The sequence below is a fragment of the Tribolium madens genome, unplaced genomic scaffold (genome assembly GCF_015345945.1).
Source record: "Tribolium madens isolate multiple individuals breed KSU strain unplaced genomic scaffold, Tmad_KSU_1.1 Scaffold_3;HRSCAF=73;Tcas5.2_LG2, whole genome shotgun sequence".
NCBI classification, from domain to species: domain Eukaryota; kingdom Metazoa; phylum Arthropoda; class Insecta; order Coleoptera; family Tenebrionidae; genus Tribolium; species Tribolium madens.
In genome coordinates this window covers 5122900-5141312 of record NW_025401006.1, presented here as the reverse complement: position 1 = coordinate 5141312, position 18413 = coordinate 5122900, and the positions used below count along the sequence as shown (strand labels likewise).

General features: G+C 36.5%; 7 protein-coding genes across 9 annotated transcripts in view; 4 read left to right on the top strand and 3 right to left on the bottom strand.

The window, feature by feature from the left end:
• Positions 1 to 596: 596 nt before the first annotated feature.
• On the bottom strand, positions 597 to 5058 carry LOC123008158 (importin subunit alpha-7). Its single transcript, XM_044403807.1, has 6 exons — positions 4905 to 5058; positions 4331 to 4726; positions 4160 to 4285; positions 4019 to 4113; positions 1271 to 2043; positions 597 to 1221 (listed from the first exon to the last, which is right to left on the bottom strand). Exons 2-6 carry the CDS (start codon positions 4724 to 4726, stop codon positions 1031 to 1033), a joined length of 1581 nt encoding a protein of 526 aa, XP_044259742.1. The 5' UTR covers positions 4905 to 5058; the 3' UTR covers positions 597 to 1030.
• A 90-nt stretch (positions 5059 to 5148) lies between these two features.
• Positions 5149 to 5843, top strand: LOC123008160 (adrenodoxin-like protein 1, mitochondrial). The gene is made up of 3 exons (XM_044403810.1): positions 5149 to 5267; positions 5318 to 5369; positions 5420 to 5843. The coding sequence occupies exons 1-3, from the start codon at positions 5183 to 5185 to the stop codon at positions 5763 to 5765; spliced, it is 483 nt and encodes a 160-aa protein (XP_044259745.1). The 5' UTR covers positions 5149 to 5182; the 3' UTR covers positions 5766 to 5843.
• On the bottom strand, positions 5779 to 7230 carry LOC123008159 (thioredoxin domain-containing protein). 2 transcript variants are annotated; one of them, XM_044403808.1, is made up of 7 exons: positions 7078 to 7230; positions 6876 to 7025; positions 6645 to 6830; positions 6455 to 6593; positions 6244 to 6405; positions 6069 to 6194; positions 5779 to 6021 (listed from the first exon to the last, which is right to left on the bottom strand). In XM_044403808.1, the coding sequence occupies exons 2-7, from the start codon at positions 7012 to 7014 to the stop codon at positions 5853 to 5855; spliced, it is 921 nt and encodes a 306-aa protein (XP_044259743.1). In that variant the 5' UTR covers positions 7015 to 7025; positions 7078 to 7230; the 3' UTR covers positions 5779 to 5852. The 2 variants fall into 2 exon arrangements, with proteins under 2 accessions (XP_044259743.1, XP_044259744.1); XM_044403809.1 differs by having other exon boundaries at positions 6072 to 6194.
• Position 7231: 1 nt separating this feature from the next.
• LOC123008161 (protein polybromo-1) lies at positions 7232 to 14867 on the top strand. The gene is made up of 23 exons (XM_044403812.1): positions 7232 to 7399; positions 7768 to 7897; positions 7950 to 8260; positions 8309 to 8747; positions 8798 to 8974; positions 9023 to 9313; positions 9363 to 9458; positions 9646 to 9816; positions 9867 to 10174; positions 10223 to 10355; positions 10469 to 10842; positions 10892 to 11556; positions 11604 to 11833; positions 11879 to 12045; positions 12094 to 12266; positions 12331 to 12503; positions 12900 to 13052; positions 13100 to 13351; positions 13398 to 13678; positions 14082 to 14149; positions 14295 to 14351; positions 14429 to 14531; positions 14580 to 14867. Exons 2-23 carry the CDS (start codon positions 7772 to 7774, stop codon positions 14800 to 14802), a joined length of 4971 nt encoding a protein of 1656 aa, XP_044259747.1. The 5' UTR covers positions 7232 to 7399; positions 7768 to 7771; the 3' UTR covers positions 14803 to 14867.
• A 64-nt stretch (positions 14868 to 14931) lies between these two features.
• Positions 14932 to 15654, top strand: LOC123007455 (protein MIX23). The gene is made up of 3 exons (XM_044402764.1): positions 14932 to 15098; positions 15154 to 15420; positions 15470 to 15654. The coding sequence occupies exons 1-3, from the start codon at positions 15054 to 15056 to the stop codon at positions 15569 to 15571; spliced, it is 414 nt and encodes a 137-aa protein (XP_044258699.1). The 5' UTR covers positions 14932 to 15053; the 3' UTR covers positions 15572 to 15654.
• A 61-nt stretch (positions 15655 to 15715) lies between these two features.
• On the bottom strand, positions 15716 to 17195 carry LOC123007454 (ras-related C3 botulinum toxin substrate 1). The gene is made up of 3 exons (XM_044402762.1): positions 17036 to 17195; positions 16835 to 16966; positions 15716 to 16779 (listed from the first exon to the last, which is right to left on the bottom strand). The coding sequence occupies exons 2-3, from the start codon at positions 16948 to 16950 to the stop codon at positions 16308 to 16310; spliced, it is 588 nt and encodes a 195-aa protein (XP_044258697.1). The 5' UTR covers positions 16951 to 16966; positions 17036 to 17195; the 3' UTR covers positions 15716 to 16307.
• LOC123007453 (phosphatidylinositol 3-kinase catalytic subunit type 3) overlaps positions 17190 to 18413 on the top strand; it is a 3852-nt gene continuing 2628 nt past the window's right edge. For both annotated transcript variants that reach the window (XM_044402761.1, XM_044402760.1), the window contains exons 1-5: positions 17190 to 17380; positions 17426 to 17614; positions 17661 to 17817; positions 17866 to 18015; positions 18062 to 18280. In XM_044402761.1, coding sequence (XP_044258696.1) covers positions 17310 to 17380; positions 17426 to 17614; positions 17661 to 17817; positions 17866 to 18015; positions 18062 to 18280 — 786 coding nt within the window. In that variant the 5' untranslated portion in view covers positions 17190 to 17309. The remainder of the gene's footprint in view (positions 17381 to 17425; positions 17615 to 17660; positions 17818 to 17865; positions 18016 to 18061; positions 18281 to 18413) is intronic.

The window sequence follows — 18413 nt, the reverse complement described above, 5'->3', positions numbered from 1 at the left end:
AGGGTTTAAAGTTTGCCCTTGGATTCTATTTATTTCTGTTGGAAAAATAATTTTCCAAGTTTTTTTGCTATAGGCTATTAAAAGAGGAAGCAAGGAAGCTGTATCCTAAATTGTAACTCTGTTCAATGTTATTTGTGGCTTTTATTGGCAAAATTTTGGTCCCTTTACTAAATAATTGTAAAAAAACATAACAAGATCATCAGTATCATTAAATAGATATAAAAAAATGTCAAATGTCAAATTTTTTTGACAAATAGAATTTTTTAAACATTTTTTTCATGTTCCTGGTATCTTACCTTACTTGAAAATTTTCTCTGGGGCGCGAGTTCTGGCGCACCCTGTATTTGAATACTTTTGGCGTGGATAAAAATTAATGCTTTTTGAAGGGTTTTAAACCTTTTTCGGTTGTTTGCTTTTGAGCAAACAGCTAAATTTGTAAGATTCTGCTTTGTTTTTTAAGACGCCAAATGTCCTGGCCCAGAAGTAACATTTCATACTCTACTAAGCTTATTTCACTGTGGGATTGCCTTTTAATTTTTTTTTCTTCTCTTAATTTTTATTTAATAGTACTTTGTATTGATTGTTAAAAAGCAATATTTACTTAAATGTTAGTTTATTTTACAATAAAAACTATAAACAAATATGCTGTTAGGAATATTTATACATGTATGTTTCACACTTTACGTAAATATGTACATAGCTGTTACAAAATCTAAACCAATGAAGACAAAAGCTGGCCTCTGTATAAAATAAATAGCATATATTAAAGCTCACTTACACAATAATCATATCTAAATAACTCGAAGCAAAGTTACAAAACCGAATTTCGAGATTAATGAATTTACACTTATCTCCGAAAACAAGAAAATTTAATCGTAATTCTTGCTGTCAACATCCGATCTTTCCGTCATACATGCATAAAATTCTGTTACAATGAAGTAACACTATCACTTGATTCAAACTAAATATCGGATATCTTGAAGGTTATCCTTTGGCGTGATCAAGTCCTTAAAATAATCTAAAACTTTTTTTAAAAATGGAATCCCCCCATCGGCACCGACTGATCCGAGCTGAAATGGTACTGCTGTTGATCGGGATTCACCGAAGGCGCTACTGTCGTATCCTCCTCTTCCGTCCCGAAAAAATGTTCAATAATGTCGAAGGCCTTCTGATAAATCTCCATATTGACATGCGATTGCAAAAACTCGATTTTATCCAATCCTGTAACCCTTTTATTACAATCCTGGTTCAACCACAATAAAATAATTACCATAACACTGCTCGATTAGAACGGCATAAGGATTAGTCCCGGAGTGATTCTTCGCGTCTTGCTCTCCTAATCTCAAAATATTCTCCAAGCCATTGAGGGCGACTTGCACAATTTTCGCATCCATGACGGTCAAAAGATCACAAAGCGGCCCGATACAATTCTGATTCACTAAATACCTAATCTGGTCAGGTGTGCCCCCACTCGTGGCGTTCGTTATGGCCCACGCCGCCTCTTTCCTCGTCTTGAACTCCGCTTTGCTTAAAATCTCGATCAAAACCGGGAAAATGTTCGCGTCGATGACCGCCTGAATTTGTTGCCGATTCCCCGCTGTGATGTTACTAATCGTCCAACACGCTTCCTTCCTTACCGACTCCTTCGATGACGACAACAAATGGTGCAAGCAGTGCAAGGCCGAGCAGTTGAGTATGACCTGGGTTTGGACATCGTCACCGGTCACTATATTACCGACCGCGCGTAGGGCTGCCGACACAACATTGGGCTGTTGGTGCATCAGCAATTCGACCAGTTTGCGACACACGCCGGCGTCTATAACCGCCTGGATTTTCTCATTAGGACCGTCAGATAAGTAGCTTAAGGCCCAGCAAGTGTCGGAAAGGACATCCGGATCGGAGTGAAACAAGAGACGTGCGAGCACGGGTAGAGCTGGGGACACTTTCGCGAAGTCGGGCGGGGGGTTCTTGCCCCGGCAGAGGTTGGACAGCGCCCACACGGCGTTGCGAGTCATTGACAAACGAGTAGATTTACTAAGGAGTCTGAATAATTACATTATTAGCTGTTTCATTTATTTTACACTAATTTTATTAGTAATATTTACATAGACGGTGAATAAAACGTATGGAACCAAACGTAACTAACTACTTCACAAATACTTTAAATATTCGTGAAGTAAATTAGTTGAGTAAAATAATGAAGTGACCGGACTATGTACATAATTTTTTGTAGGTAGGTCTGATGAAGGCCAAATTGGCCGAAACCGGTACCCGATAATAAAACAATTTGCAATTGAGAGAAAATTTTATTTTTCGAATAGGTATAGATACCTAATTTCTTTATCGTTTTGTATAATAATAGTTATTTGTTACACAAGACAATGAAGAAATTGTAAATCTACGAGTGAAAAGGTTAAGTTTACGAGTGACGAAGTCACGAGTAGATAAATAATCTTTATCGTTGTGTATAATATTTTATTACTTTATTTCACTAGACGATAAAACACTACTTTATCTAGTAAAATTAATTGATGAAATATACACAGTGGATAAAAATTACTTTATTTCACTAGACGGTAAAAGACTATTTTATCTATTGAAATTAGTTGATAAAAGCACTCTTTAACATTGAGTACAAAATAAATAACTAAATTAGTAGTTTTTTTTAATGGATTCTTAAAGTTGCGTTCTGAGCTCATCAGGAAGATTTTCCGAATTTAACCGAAGTGGTCGTTTCATGTATTTGAATATGTCAGGTATTTTGGGGTGGTTTCGGGTGGACTAAAAATAGAAGAAAATGAGTTCTTATTGGATTTTTTCATCCATCCTGAACCACCCCAAAGCTTTCCAACGACCAAATGCATGAAACGACCACTTCGGTTAAGTTCGGAAAATCTCTCTTATCACTCTTATTTTTGACTTCTTTTTTTTAGTACATTCAGGACGGGACGTTTTAAAAATATCTGAAATTTCTTTTATCATCATTTTGGTTTAGCGAAGACAATTACAGGAATTTTAAATCTACGTCATTAATATCTTAATATTAGAAGATAAAATAAAGCATTTAAAAAAAATATGATATTTTAAAAAGAATAATTATGAATAAGAAATTATGTACAGGGTGTTGCATTTTGGACGAATAGGGATTTCCAAAACTAATAGGTTTAGCCAAAAACGAGTAATACATTTTAGGGCTCATTTTTTGAGAAAATAATATTGGTTAAAACCGCATTCCGATATCCTCTTTTGTTTTCGACTTATAGAAAAAAGTCGATATTTTAAAACATATCTTTGTTATTATAGAAGATACAGATTTGAAATAAAGACATTTTACGGGCACTTTTTTACGTATGATACCCAATGTAATCGGAAATGCCGCTATCGTGAAAATTGAGCACAACCTAACCGATTATGGCTATAAACAAAATTTGGAAAAAACCGGAACAGCCGGTATTTAATTTCTATGAAAAAGTTATTTACGTCATTGCTTTTTTCAATACTTCAATACATAGAAAACAGTTTTTACATGAATTTTTTGAGAATGTTAAAAAGCTACGTAATTGTTTATTTTTTTGTTTAAACTATATCTTTTTAAACTATTTGTTAATAACAAAATTTAAATTTTAGAACACTTATAATTAAGGTCCGTAAAGTGTCTATTCATATGGATTATTAAAAAAATTGTTTTGTTTTGGAGATATAATATTGTATTACTTTGAAATCCTAAATAGGTATTGTTCAAGCCTGTTTGCCCACATACATAAAAAAACGGTAAAAACCGTGTTTTTTATTTTTACGCGTTCTCTAATATATCTTAAATTTACAAAAATCGGAGACAATGATAATATTTAAATGTGATCGTTTTCGCATAAAACAAAATACTTGACGTTCTTGATTATTTTTGTCAAGTTGGTATTTTTGTTTATGTAGAAAGAGGCGTTTTAGAACATAAGTTGACTCATTTGGTACAACTTTGATAACTTAAATTCACCAGATTATCAAAATTCAGTGTACTTACTGCAGTAGTGGGACTAAAATGCCCGAATCCAGGACGTGGTCCCTACATTCGGGTGAATCCCCTGCTATATTTCCTAACGCCCAAACGGCTTGTTCCTGCAACCAACTTTGAACCCAAATTCCCTAAATTTCGCCAACCTACCTGCACATCCTCATATTGACTGCTCAACAACCGTATAAAAATAGGAACAGCGCCTGCTTCTATGACCATTCTGGTTTGTTGAGAGGTGCCAGAGGCGACGTTGGTCAAAGCCCATGCTGCTTCAAACTTTACCAACCATTAAAAATGAATTTAAATACGATTTTTAAATACCTGAAGACTACAATTGTTTGAATTTTGCAAGAATTCTACAAATCGTGGGATGATCCCCGTCTGGACCACTTCATCGATGGGTGGGTTGGGTTCGTAGCTCAGCAGTTGTCTGAATTTTTGCGTGGCGCTGATTTGCTGCTCCACATCGGGGCTGTATAAAGCCTGGACCATTTCGGGGGTGATCATGGGCGAGGCAGGAGACAGAATCTCGCTATCCACTTGCAGATGGTCATTGTCTTCGGCGAGTTGGTTGACGTTAACATTCCGCCGTTTGTTTAACTGCTGTTCTCGTTTCTGTTTCCTTAATTGGACTCCTTCTTCCTCTCGCCGTCGTCGCAATTCGACACTGTCCAGCGCCGCGTTTTTGTAGCGGTGTTTGTGAGCGGAGCCCGACATCTAAGTGATGAGTCAACAAATGAAAAATTATTGATTTTTTACGCAAAAGATATTGATCTTTTGGGGTTTACGCGGAGAGATTCGTGACAGGGAGAGATCGAAAAGGGGAAATATGTGAGTGAGGGTTTAACCTAGCCAAGGCTTTTGGCAACTAACACCTGGAAGTTTCGTAAATTACCTTTTGCAATGTCCGACGATTTTTCTCTCACTCAGGCAGAAACACACATTTGATAGTTTTACGGCGAAGAATCAGGAATTCAATTGCGATAACTGGAAATAGAATCGTGAAAATGAAAATTCTGGCATTCGGAACCTATTTGCAACACTGCAGAAAGGATGACAGGCAATAAAATCCCTGTGAAATAATTCAAACGCTGCGATTGGTGGAACATAAAATATTGACCAATCACGACACAACTTGATTGTTTCTAGTGATATTTGAGTGTTACTGTCAAAATGACAGCTTTTGTGGGGCTTTTAGGTTATGCAAAGTCGAGGATTTCATTAAAAACTTTATTTCGTAATTTTTACACAACAGCGAGTGAGTACCATTGGAAGTTATAACTAAAAATTAACCATATTTTTAATTAGAGTTAAATCACGGAGAATACGAATGGCAGGACCCCAAATCTCCCGATGAAGTGTAACAATTCACGCGGCTAAATTACGTAAAATACACGTTTTTTTTTTTAGTGTTAACATAACTTTTGTTACAAAAGACGGTGAAAAAGTTCCTGTTAAAGGCAAAGTAGGTGATAATGTCTTATATTTGGCTCATAGATATAAAATTCCAATGGAAGGGGCATGTGAAGCCTCCCTAGCATGCACTACTTGTCACATTTATGTGAAAAGTGACCACGAACTTACACCTCCAGAAGAGAAAGAAGAGGATCTGTTAGATATGGCGCCTTTTCTTAAAGAAAATTCCAGATTAGGGTGCCAGATTATCTTAACCAAGGATTTAGAAGGGTTAGAATTAGAATTACCCAAAGCAACAAGGAATTTTTACGTTGACGGACATACCCCAGCCCCTCATTAATAACATGTGTAAATAATTTGTAAATGAAGCATGAAATCAGCCACCAATTTATTTTAATAAAAAATGTTAGTGTTAAAAATTGGATTTTTATTTGTCTTTATCCCCTTTCTTGCTTGCCGGTTTTTGAGGTTTTTCAGTCTTACGACACTTCATTAAAATTATTAACAAGAGTCCAACAAAAGTCGCCGCTAAACATATTTTCCAAATCATCGTACTTTCTTGCAAATTAAGTACAATATTTTCAACAATGTTATCACTACAAAGAACTGTTATTACACAAAAAACTCAATTGTTATTTCATACAACGGTGTTTTGGGTGAGGGTACTCGAAGAGGAGTCACGTTTTTGTACCACTCCTGAGCGAAAGAAGTGAAAGACGCAATGTCATACTTTTGGATTTGATATTTGTACATTTTGCCTTGTCTGAAGCTGAAAAATTTGGTGAAAATTGGGACAAAACTTGAAAAAATCAATTTACAGAATAAAAGTTGGGGCTTGGGAAACTCCAAATCGTGCTGCTGTTGCGGCCCCATCTGTGGCTTTATTGACCCGTGCGACATTCATTCGTGTTTTTAATTGTGCCCCGACTGTCTCCCACCGGGCTTGAAGGCGGTGACAATCAACACAGTCCGGGGCATAACTTTAAAAAAATGAAATCACAAATGCATCAAGACTTAAAAACTACTTACAACATCACAAACCAATCACCTGTAGTAGCCCCAGTTGAGGCCTGAGTTAAATGTTCAAAAGTTTCATCATTTAGCTCTTTTACCACCGGTTCTTTATTGTTGAGGAATGTGTGAAGTATCAGTTCTTCTGAAGGAACATCTACAATTAAAACAGAAATAATAAAATTGACTAAAACCATAATTGAAATACCATTATAAAGTAAAGGGATTCCATGTCTAAAAAACACTAAAACCGGCTCCTTTGTGGGGCTATACAGTCTTGTTAATTGGCTATTAACAACTTTAACAGTTGGTCCTTCAAATGATTTCAAAAACTCTTCCTTTAGATTAGTCAAAACGTTTTCAAAATTATCACAAAGTTCGCAATTTTTTGCAGCTGCAATATGTCATCTATAATAATAGACGCAAAGTAAAAACTTACAAAATAACGCAACCACATAAGTTTCGCTTCTGATTAAGTTCATGAGATCATCATCCTGAATTGATTTTATTGCACCACTATTAGAAAAACTGTTCAAAATAATGAACAAACATGACAAAACATACAAACAGGCATTCATTTTGAAACAGACTAAAAAGAAAGTTTTAATGACTTATCTGACGCACCGAATGTAAAAAAAAACCTTAAAAATTAGAATGCTGCAATAAATATCACAAATCTTGCTTAACTAACTTATTTTTATATTAAATTATTAACCTCACATTCGAGCCGATAACCTCAAAATATCTGGCGTAAACACGAAAATTCCCCAGATCTGCCAAAACAAACATGAAAATTCACCAGCAGATTTGTCAACCAACGGCCATTTTGTTGACGAGTGATGCCGGTTTTTGTTATCGATTTATAATTTGTACACAAATGTGAAGTGCAAGGTTTATTTGCAAAAACATTGGTGTTTTTCATCACTGTGAACTTCAAATTGCGTGATGATCGACTAAAGCCAGGTTTGTACAATTAATTGCAACGAATAATTGTCATTTATTAGGATTTTTGTCCAATTAGTTAATAATAGGCTGGCCATGACCCTATTTCATTTGTTTGTAACAGTGAGAAATTGTGGCCATTAATTGTGATTTTGGTGATTTTTATTAATTAAAAAGTTAATAACGAGATTTGACAATCTTACATTGTCAATAGGCGATTTCTGGCGCGAGTTTGTGATTATTACCGACAACCGTGGTCTGCCGTTTGGCGTTTGTTTCTGACGTCATTTGACATAACAATTGGCGCTCATTTGAATTAAGGCATCTGTAATTTGATTTCTGTACGATTCACTTTAGTTAAATGTAGCCTTGGTTGAAAAACTTTTCAGCATAATGAGTAAAAGGAGACGAACGAGTTCTATAGCCAGTAGGGGCCAAGAAGACGATTCTTTGGATAGTCTAGAGGCTTCGACTAGTACAGGACCTACGATGCGAAAACGCAGCAAAAAATTAGATCCTGTAAGAAGATAATTGTAGTATTGTTCCATTTTGTGACCTTTTCTATTTTTAGATGGAGCTTTGTCAACAGTTGTATGACTCAATTCGTACTCATAAAAAAGACGATGGGACTCTTCTTTGTGACTCTTTTATTCGAGTACCGAAACGTAGACAAGAACCGGGTTATTATGAGGTTGTGTCAAATCCGATTGACTTGTTAAAAGTACAACAAAAACTGAAAACTGAAGAATATGAAGATATCGAGGATTTGCAAAACGATATCGAGTTGATTGTCAGTAATACTAAAGCTTTCTATAAAAAGAATTCACAGGAGTATAGGGATGCCATAGATTTGTGGGATCTGTTCCTCACCAATAAGCATAAGTGAGTCACATGGTTAATTTATCCCACTTTAATTTTTGCGTTATTTAGATTGCTCAATACCAAAGACGATGATTCTGAAAGTAAGGGAAAAATCGTATTAAAAGTCGGAAGACCGAGCAAAAAAGCCGGCACTCCGGTGGAAACCAAAGAACTTGATCACTCTGAGGATACTTCAGAGAGTTCAAATTTCGACGACGATGTTAATTTATACGAGGAGTTATTCAGTTGTGTCATGACAGCTACTGACAATGAAAATCGACCACTTCACACTTCTTTCCAGTTAATTCCCTCAAAGAAAAAATATCCCGAATATTACGAAGTAATCGAACAACCGATTGATCTGAAAATGATTGCAACAAAAATACAAAATAACGATTATTGCAGCTTGGCAGAGCTCGAGAAAGATTTGTTATTAATGTGCAAAAACGCCTGTCTCTTTAATGAACCAGGATCGCAAATTTACAAAAACGCGAAAGCGCTAAAAAAGGTGGGTGTTTCGATTTTTTGCACGAGTGAAATAAATACACAATTTTGTAGATAATTCAAAGTAAAAAAGCCGAATTGGAACATATTAAAATTAATTTGGGGAAAAGTAGCGAACGGATTAGGAATAAGAGATTGAAGTGTAGTACATCGTTATCTGCGGTCACTGCAGCCCTTAGGGATGACGAGTCGGACGCTGAGGTTGAACCAGAGGAACAAATGGATGATGATGTACCGTAAAAAATTTACAAAATTGTTTTATTAATGAGTCAATTTCAGTCAATAGCCGACCCTCTCGACGTCGAGGATCCTCAATGGCAATTATTTGAAGCTGTAAGATCAGTAACAAGCAATAACGGGGTTTCGTTGAGCGAACCCTTTTGGAAGTTGCCCTCGAAACGTTTCTATCCCGATTATTACCGCGAAATCAAAAATCCTGTTTCTTTGACTCAAATCAAACGAAAATTGACCAAACACGCCTATGGCACGATAAGTGAAGTGGCCGGTGACATGACCATAATGTTTGAGAATGCCAAAAAATATAACTTACCGTCATCAAGGTTGTATAAAGTGAGTTTTATAATGTTTTGAGGGTGAAATTTGAGTGAGTTTGTTCTAGGACGCTGTCAAGTTGCAAAAGGTCATGCAAATGAAAGTACAAGAACTACTTGACATTGATCAGGTAACATACAGAGTCACTAACAAAAACCGAAAGGTATGCTACTGCACTGCTTATGTCTTCATTGCATTTTATCACATTAACTCGGGAATTATTCATTTGTTTTGTGGGTGTAGCGCGCTTACGTTGCTAACATCAGTCGGCTTGTTTCACTTATTTTCCTAATTAATAATTTTTTTAAATAATGATATTTGTTTAAATTTGTGTGTTTTTCACTCTTCAGGATACAGACAGTGAGGCAGACTCTGAAGTCGTTATACGCAAAAAGCCAGGACCTAAACCAAAAAGTACACAATCGAGTGGAAACACGCCTCAAAGAGGTCGTCCACCTCGAGATCCAATCCCTCTAAAAAAACGTTTACATGCTTTAGCGAAATATATGCTCGACTATACTGTCAGTCTTAATTATTTTTCAATTTTTTTTTCTACTAGGCAATTTTTCAGTGTGAAGACGGCCGAAAGCCGATGCTCGGCTTCATGGAAAAACCCTCGAAAAAATTATATTCGGAATATTACGAAGTCATTTCGGAACCGATCGATTTCCTTGAAATTGAGCAAAAAATACGCGCAGATCAGTACAGTTCCGAAAGTGACTTAGTCAAAGATTTTAAATTGATGTTTTCGAATTGTCGACAATTTAACGAGGAAAATTCACCAATTTACGAAGATTCGCTCGTTTTGGAAAAGTATCTCATGGATAAAGTTGGTCATAGTGTAACACCGGAAAAGAAAGAAAAAACTGTAGTCCGAGTGTACGATTATGACAAGAAAAATGTAAAGGATTAATAGTTTGTTTACAGTGTTAAACCGCGGAAAATTCTTTCACCGATTGAAAAAAATTTACGCACTTTATATGACGCAATCAGGGATTATCGGGAACCCAAAGCCAACAGACAGTTATCACTGATCTTTATGAAGTTGCCATCAAAAATAGTAATTAATTTTTTTTAAAGTTTAGTCGTAAAGTTGAAAATTCCTTATTTCCTTTGATTTTTTTTACTTTACGGCCGAACCTGTTTGGCTCCGATTCAAACTCGCTTTTGCAGGACTACCCCGACTATTACGAAGTGATCAAAAACCCCATCGATATGGAAAAAATCTCACAAAAGCTAAAAAGTAACTCTTACGAGACCCTCGACGACATGGTCTCCGATTTTATCCTAATGTTTGATAACGCGTGCAAATACAACGAACCCGATTCGCAAATTTACAAAGACGCTTTAGTCCTTCAAACCGTCTGTCTTCAAACCAAACTCCAACTCAAAGAAGACGATGATACGGTGCCTGACGTCTCCGCCGCCGTTCAAGACATTCTTTTGAACCTTTTCACCAACGTTTACAACCATCAAGACGCGGAGGAACGTTGCTATTCAGATTCGTTGGCTGACTTACCCGAACACGACGAAATCGATGGAAAAAAGTAATATTTTTGCGACTTGAAGACGTTAAGTAATTATTTTCGGCTTTAGGGTCCGAGCGGTGTCTTTGGATTTGATCAAGAGACGGCTTGATCGCGGTTTGTATAAAAGGTTAGACACGTTTCAAGACGATGTTTTTGCGTGTTTGGATCGAGCAAGGCGATTGTCACGCTCGGATTCACAAGTTTTTGAAGATTCTATCGAATTGCAGTCTTATTTTATTAAACAAAGAGACGAGTTGTGTAAAAGTGGGGAATTGTTACAATCGCCGGCTTTAAATTACACTCTTATGGATTTAACCTCAGCTGTGGAGTCTCTGAGACAGAGTAAATTACTAGAGGAGTCATTGGAGGAGGAAACAGAGACTAGGAGTTCCGATGATTCGATTATCAAAGAAACTAATATAAATGTCGGGGAATCGTTGACTTGCAATCAACAGACTTTCAAAGTTGGTGAATTCGTTTATTTGGATTCGAAAGAAAAAGGTTGCGACCCTCACATTTTACTAATCGAGCGTTTGTGGACAAATAACGGCCAACAAATGCTCTACGGGAATTATTATTTAAGACCTGCGGAAACTTTTCACGTGACTACACGAAAATTTCTCGAAAAAGAAGTTTTCAAGTCTGACACACACATTGCCGTGCCTTTGGAAGAGGTCAAAGAGCGCTGTTGTGTCCTCAGCATCAAACAATACTTCACTATGAAACCCGAAGGTGAATAAAGCCGAAATAATTTAGAAAAATCCAAACTTGGTTTTTAGGTTACGACGAGAAAGACGTTTATGTTTGTGAGTCTCGTTACAGCACTCGGAGTCGTAGTTTCAAAAAAATTAAAATGTTCCCGGAAAATCCCTCACTGAAACTAATCCAGAGGGAGGTTCCCCTCGAACCGAAACGAGTCGTTTCCGTTTTCCGGGAACGAATCGAGAAACACAAAGACGAACTCGCCGAATTACAAGAACAAGAAAAACTAGTTGAGAAAGACAAACCTGTAAGTTTTTAAATGTGATAGCTTGGTATTAGTGAGTTTTTTTAGAATGTTGTGCTCTATACAAATTTGGAAATTGACGATGGTAACACTTATTACGAGCAGTACAATACGATTTGTAGCGGAGTTGTGAAAACTGGTGATTTTGTTTACGTTGCTGCTGATGGTGGGAGACAAATGATTGCACAAATTGACAGTATTTGGGACACGAAAGAGTAGGTTTTTCCCCGATTTGGTGATTTTTGTTACAGTTTTTTTTCCAGTGGGAAGTGTTATTTCCGTGGGCCGTGGTTCGTCACGCCGAATGAAATTCCGCATTCACATAATCGATTATTTTATAAACAGGAAGTGTTTTTGTCGTCGATGGAAGACACGAATCCGCTTGTGAGCATCATGGGAAAGTGTGCGGTGCTTGAATTTAATGAGTATATTTCGTGTGAGTGTTGTCTCGGCTTCGCCTCGGACTTAATTTTACCCGAGTTGTAATTTTTATGTTGCAGGTCGTCCGACTGAAATACCCGAAAGTGATATTTTTATTTGTAATTCACTCTACGATGAGATTAATCGCCAAATTAGTAAATTACCGGTCGAAGGTATAAAAAAATATTATCACAGTTCTTTGGTTACGGAAGATGAAATTTACTATTTTCCCAAACTAATAAATGCGCCAAAAGTAAGTTGATGGGTAAATAAAAACTGTCATTTTTTGTTTAAATAAGAAGCGTACATGAATAAATTTACAGGTCTGCTAAATTATCTTATCATATGTTTGAAAATTTCAATTTTTCTAAATATTTGATAGGTGTAGACAAAGTAAACATTCTGAAAATAATTATCAGATCGTTATCACGTCCCAAATTGACTATTTTAAAATTATTACAGGTAGGCATTGACATGAGTCAAGTTCAACCAGATATTGTCAAATCTCAGAACACACCAATACATATGGAAGTAGTGAGTAGTTTTTTCTTGTCTTGACTGCTTTATGTAAATGCCGCTCTTACGCTTCACTTAATCCGAATTTAAACACTTTGTTTGATTTTTCACTACATAGTAATTTTTTTTACAGGAGGCCTCACCTCAACTTACGAAGATGAACGACATGGATATATTAATGGACGACTCGCTAGATGGAGGGCCACCTTCGGTAGGTTCAGGGGAAATACCGGTAATCACAGCGACGCCTGGTACTTCATTAACTACCCCGGTTTCAACCAAAAAGGTAACCAAAACAACAAAAAAGCATCTCTTACATTTTATCTTTTCCAGAAACCTAACAAAAACAAAGTTGTGACCGGTTATATTTTGTATTCGCGTGAAGTACGTAAACAAGTCGTGCAAAACAACCCTGATTCGAATTTTGGCGAAATTAGCAGAATTGTGGGTAACGAATGGCGATCGCTTCCGGCCAATGAGAAGCAAGCGTGGGAGGAACGAGCATCGAAATTGAACGAGGAGACAAAAGCTATGCTCTTATTGGACGAGCAGTGTGCAAGCCCCGCTCCGCCTAATCCCGATACGGTAATTCCCCTAACTTAGTGTTTCATTAGTTTGATTGTTTTTGCAGGTTTATGAATGTATGTGGGATAGTTGCGATTTCCAGTTCGAGGAATTGCAAGATTGCATGGATCACTGTATTAAGGACAGTAAGGAGTCTCAAGGGCATGTCCAGAGTTATTTCCAGGCGAATCCCGACGCCGAATTGCACTGTCAATGGAAGGGTTGTTTGAGAAACAACAAGAAAAATATCCAGCCGTTTCCGAATTTAGCGCGATTGGTGCGCCATGTCCGCGATATGCATATAAACAAAGTGAAGGGACGGGTGATTCCCCAAGGAGATCGCAGCAAGTATGTTTGCGTTGGCCATGATAAACAACAAACAGTTGTTTTTCGTGGCTAATTGATGAAACGAATTTTATTTTTCGAATCGAAATTTATCAGGAACTTCATTGGTAACCGCGTCATGCCAGTTTTGCAACCTTGCGTATCGACAGCGTCCGAAATAATTGCCGGTTTGTCTGAATTTTGCCATTGCATGAATGAAAAAAGTGTTTAGGTCATGTTTGTTACTCTTAGATTATTTTTATTTCGTAATACGAACCGATGATAATCGAAGATTTGGCTTAAGATGCTTTGAAATGCTCGTTTTTTGCATGAGAAGAAAACCTTGTTCCTTCGTCGGTTGGGAAAAATGAATTTTTATTGTCTTATAGTGTGTAGTGTACTGCATTTTTGATTTTTGATGTGGTAGGAACTTCAAGCCTTCCAGTAAGCCTGCGGCTGTTTCACGCCCGACCCCCACTGCTACTCCTAATCCTCGTGAGTTTTTATTTTATTTTCAATTTTTTTCCATTCATATCATGAGTTATAGTAGGTGGTGGTAGCAGTTTGTATTAGCATGTTTTTGAGTTAAAAATAACGATCATTTTTTAAATTTTTTTAAATTCATTTTTCGTCGGAATAGCTGCTAGTAACACCTTTAATTCAACTGCTGGACAACACTCAACTACGAGTAACTCAGGTAATCATTCATCTATTCATTATCATCCTTTACTACTTTGCAAAGCAACAAATAATTAAACGAGTGTTTTAAAACAGCAAATTCAAACTCAGCGTCTGCGCCGGCCCAGAAACAAGAGCCGATGTTTATAACTGTGCCACCAAGGCCCCAACGAGTCTTACATTCGGAGGCTTACATAAAGTATGATTTTGACCTAATTGAAACGATTTTCATAGAAAATATTTTTAGATACATTGAGGGACTTCAAGCCGATAATAAACACATTACAAACTGGGAAAAAACATTATGTGCCACTCAAGAAAACATTCCGACACCGGATTTAGATAAGTTACAAAACGTAACGACCTGGTTGGGCAAAAAAGCCGATCAACAAGACAATGTCGTGTCAGCATTATGGGCATTGAGGAACAGATTATTACGAGATACTTTAAGTTTGCAAAAAGCATTGTAACTGTCTCGAATTATTTTTTGTAGTATTATGTGACATGTTCGTGAATAAAGATCAAGTATTTGAGAGTTTTGAGACTGTTTGTTCCCCTTTGTTATGTTTAAAAAATTACAGATTTCTGTACTAGTGACTGTCAAAAATAACGAAAATAACCTATGGAACGCCGACATAATAATTCCACATTGGAAAACTAATTAAAAACTTGTAGTTGTTTCAAATCGCTAGTGAAATTAATTTTAGGATTTGAAATAATAATGTCTCTTGTCATTACAGAATGTGGAGATTACAGTGCGTTTCAGGTGAGTCCCATTTTTTTTTAGGTTAGGTCATCAGTAACGTGATCAATTTTTATAGGAAGCGATAAAAAATATGCGAAAAATAGATGATCTTATAATAAGTACATTAAATACGGCCATACCGACAGATTCCTTCCATGCAGATGGGGAGTCGGCTTGCAAAGACTTGTACAAGAAGTTAGAAGAAGGGAATAATCAGAGAACTAATGTTATAAAAAATTGTATAACTGTGACTGCTAATAGACTAAAAGAACTGAAAGAAGAAAGAGGTACAAATGCTGTGGATATTTCATTAACAAAAGCTTTAAGATCAGAACAAACGAAAGTGAGATGAGTGTTTAGGCAAAGGTTTAGGTTTTACTTTTTTTTTTCAGTTGAGAATGTTACAAGTGGAATTAACTGTTGAAGATATGGTCCAGCAAAGAACTGCCAAAGTCTTCCATGAAAAATGTAGGAAATATTACAAGCCCCTTTAGTGGGGCACACACCAAGTAGTGGGATTTTTTTACCAAGTTATAGCTGTTTTATACACTTATTACATACAAAATGTGAAAACCAAGACTTGTTTAATTTTTTAGCCTCAAATCAAGGAAGATAGGTTTTAGTTTTAAATAGGTAAGTATTAAATTACGTTTTTATTTCAAGACGTATTGTATACCTATAAATGCAACTAACATAATATTGTAAAACACTGAGTAATGAAAATATGTGACTAGAACTTACATTACTTTGGTTTTTAACAAGTCACTTTTGAAATTAAAAAATACACTGATTGTTAGAAAATAAATAAAAACTAAACATACGTTATATAAAAGTCTTAATAATAAAAATTAGCTGCTCATTGAAACAACTTTCACAATTTTTAAATCGCTGTAACAAAACAATAAACGTACAAAGTACGTGCCTTAAGTAATGTCATGGGTGAGTATTTTTAATTTCGTGAAAAAAATGGCACAGTTTAGGATTTTTGGGTCGGAATCAGTGCTGCCTTTTGTCTACAAGAGTGCAACTAACAGAAGGGCAGTGGTGTTGGAAAATTCAGTCAAAATTGAGATTCCACAGAAACAAAAAAATTGAGTTTTTGTAAAAAAAACAAGCATTAAAAATGAGTATGCTATCTAATCCTTATACTTAAGTCCTTATTGACTTTAAATGCCCTGAACTATTTATTCATTAGATTGAGATAAAAATCAGTTCGGTCGTTGCTGGGAATTACATAAGAAGACACTTGCGTTGTCGCCTTTTCTGCGGTTCAGGTCTTAGGACAGCTCTGACCGCTTCATCAAACACTTGTTTGAGCCCCCTTTGCGTTAAAGCCGAGCATTCCATATACTTAACAGCCCTGATTTTATTGGCCAACTTCTGGCCTTGTTCGCGCTTGATGGGGCTCAAGCCTTGATCTGCCAAAGCAGTCAGAGTCTCCCTATCATCCCTTAAGTCTATTTTGGTACCAACTAGAATCATGGGGGCGTCAGGACAGTGATGTTTGATCTCAGGATACCATTTGGAAGTAACGTTTTCGAACGACGACGGCGACGCTACACTAAAGCAAATGAGAAAAACGTCTGTTTGGGGATAAGACAGGGGCCTCAGTCTGTCGTAATCTTCTTGACCTGCAGTATCCCACAAACCTAAACTAACTGAAATCCCGTCGACTACCATTGGGGCGGAATAATTATCAAAACTAAAAACAAAACGCTAGAGCTTTTATCACTCAAAATAGCTTTTTTTTTACTAACACTGTTGGGACATATTCTCCGGGAAAACTATCAGTGGTGTAAGATATGAGCATGCAGGTTTTACCTACAGTGCCGTCACCTACGACTACACATTTAATAGGGCGGCCCGATGACATTTTTTACTTCAATTCGCTAAAAAATGACAAAGCTTGAACATAACCTTAAAAAAATGGGCAGGGCCCTCTAACCTACAAAACTCACCTTTTATCAACAAAAATTAAAAAAATGACACAAGTGGAGTCACAGCACGGATTTGCAACGTTTCTAATTAAATAATTACATAAATTTTAATCAAAACAAATTATTTTCTAGCAAAAATTGTAATGTCAACTTCACATCGAGTAGGGTTTTTTGATTGGAATTGTTGGCAACGATCTGTCAAATTGACAAAAATAACTTTTTAGTTTTTATTATTCCAAAACAAAAATGATAAAAACTAAATAATTCGCGTAGATGGGGGCATTAAGCGGTTAAAATGGAAGAACTCAATGATAAATTTTACTACGTGTACAGTTCCTCGATTTCTAACCGTATTCAAATCAAAATGTAAGTAGCCCCCTTGGTTTCCACCTGTCACAATACGGTTTTTAGTGGGACGTTGGAAGGCAAACGCCAAAAACCTGAATACGACACGCTTTTATCCGACCCAATTTTAAAATACTCGGGGTTGTGTGAAGATGGTTGTTCAGATTTAATGGTGGTGTGCCAAATATATGACCAGAATCAACCTCTCGCTCTTCCTGTGTCAACTTCCTACAAAGCATTCACATCGCGCTGGAGGTGAGCCCCCATTCGCGTTTTGTCACTTAAAAATCTCAATTTTTAGCTGGAATGAATGGCTCACTTTGCCAGTTCAATTTAACGACCTTCCGAGAACTGCTCAATTAGCTCTAACAATCTACGACTGCGTTGGGCCTAACAAACTCTGGCCAGTGGGGGGCACAACAATTTCACTGTTTAGCAAACATGGACTTTTCAGACAGGTTGTGTGACGAAATTGCGTGGAAAAATAACAAAAATGTGAATTTCAGGGCATGGTAGACTTAAGAGTTTTTCCTAATAGAGAAGCCGATGGGAATTACCCAACACAAACGCCAGGTAAAGCCAAAGACCAAGGAAAGGAACAAATGCAAAGACTAACTAAATTAACAAAAAAACACCGAAATGGACACATGACAAAAGTATGCACAGTTAAAACAATATAAATTTTGTAGTAAATTTTTATAGGTAGATTGGTTAGACAGGTTAACTTTCAGAGAGTTAGGTTTAATAAATAACGAGGAAAAAAGTTGTTCGGAATACATGTACTTAATGATTGAATTTCCGACTGTTTACGTTGATGGGATTCCACATTATGTTGTATATTTTGAGCAAAATGGGGAAGATATACACTCGTTTAGGGCCCAAAGTGATCTCGTTACGGTCCCCGATCAAGAAATTTTAAAAGTAAGTTATGTAACCAATTATACACACTTATGCATGTTTCAAATTTAATCAACCTTGGTGTGATTATAAATAAAAACACAATTTACCCCGTCACATCAAACTTTTATTTCAAACACGACGCGTTTCAACCACA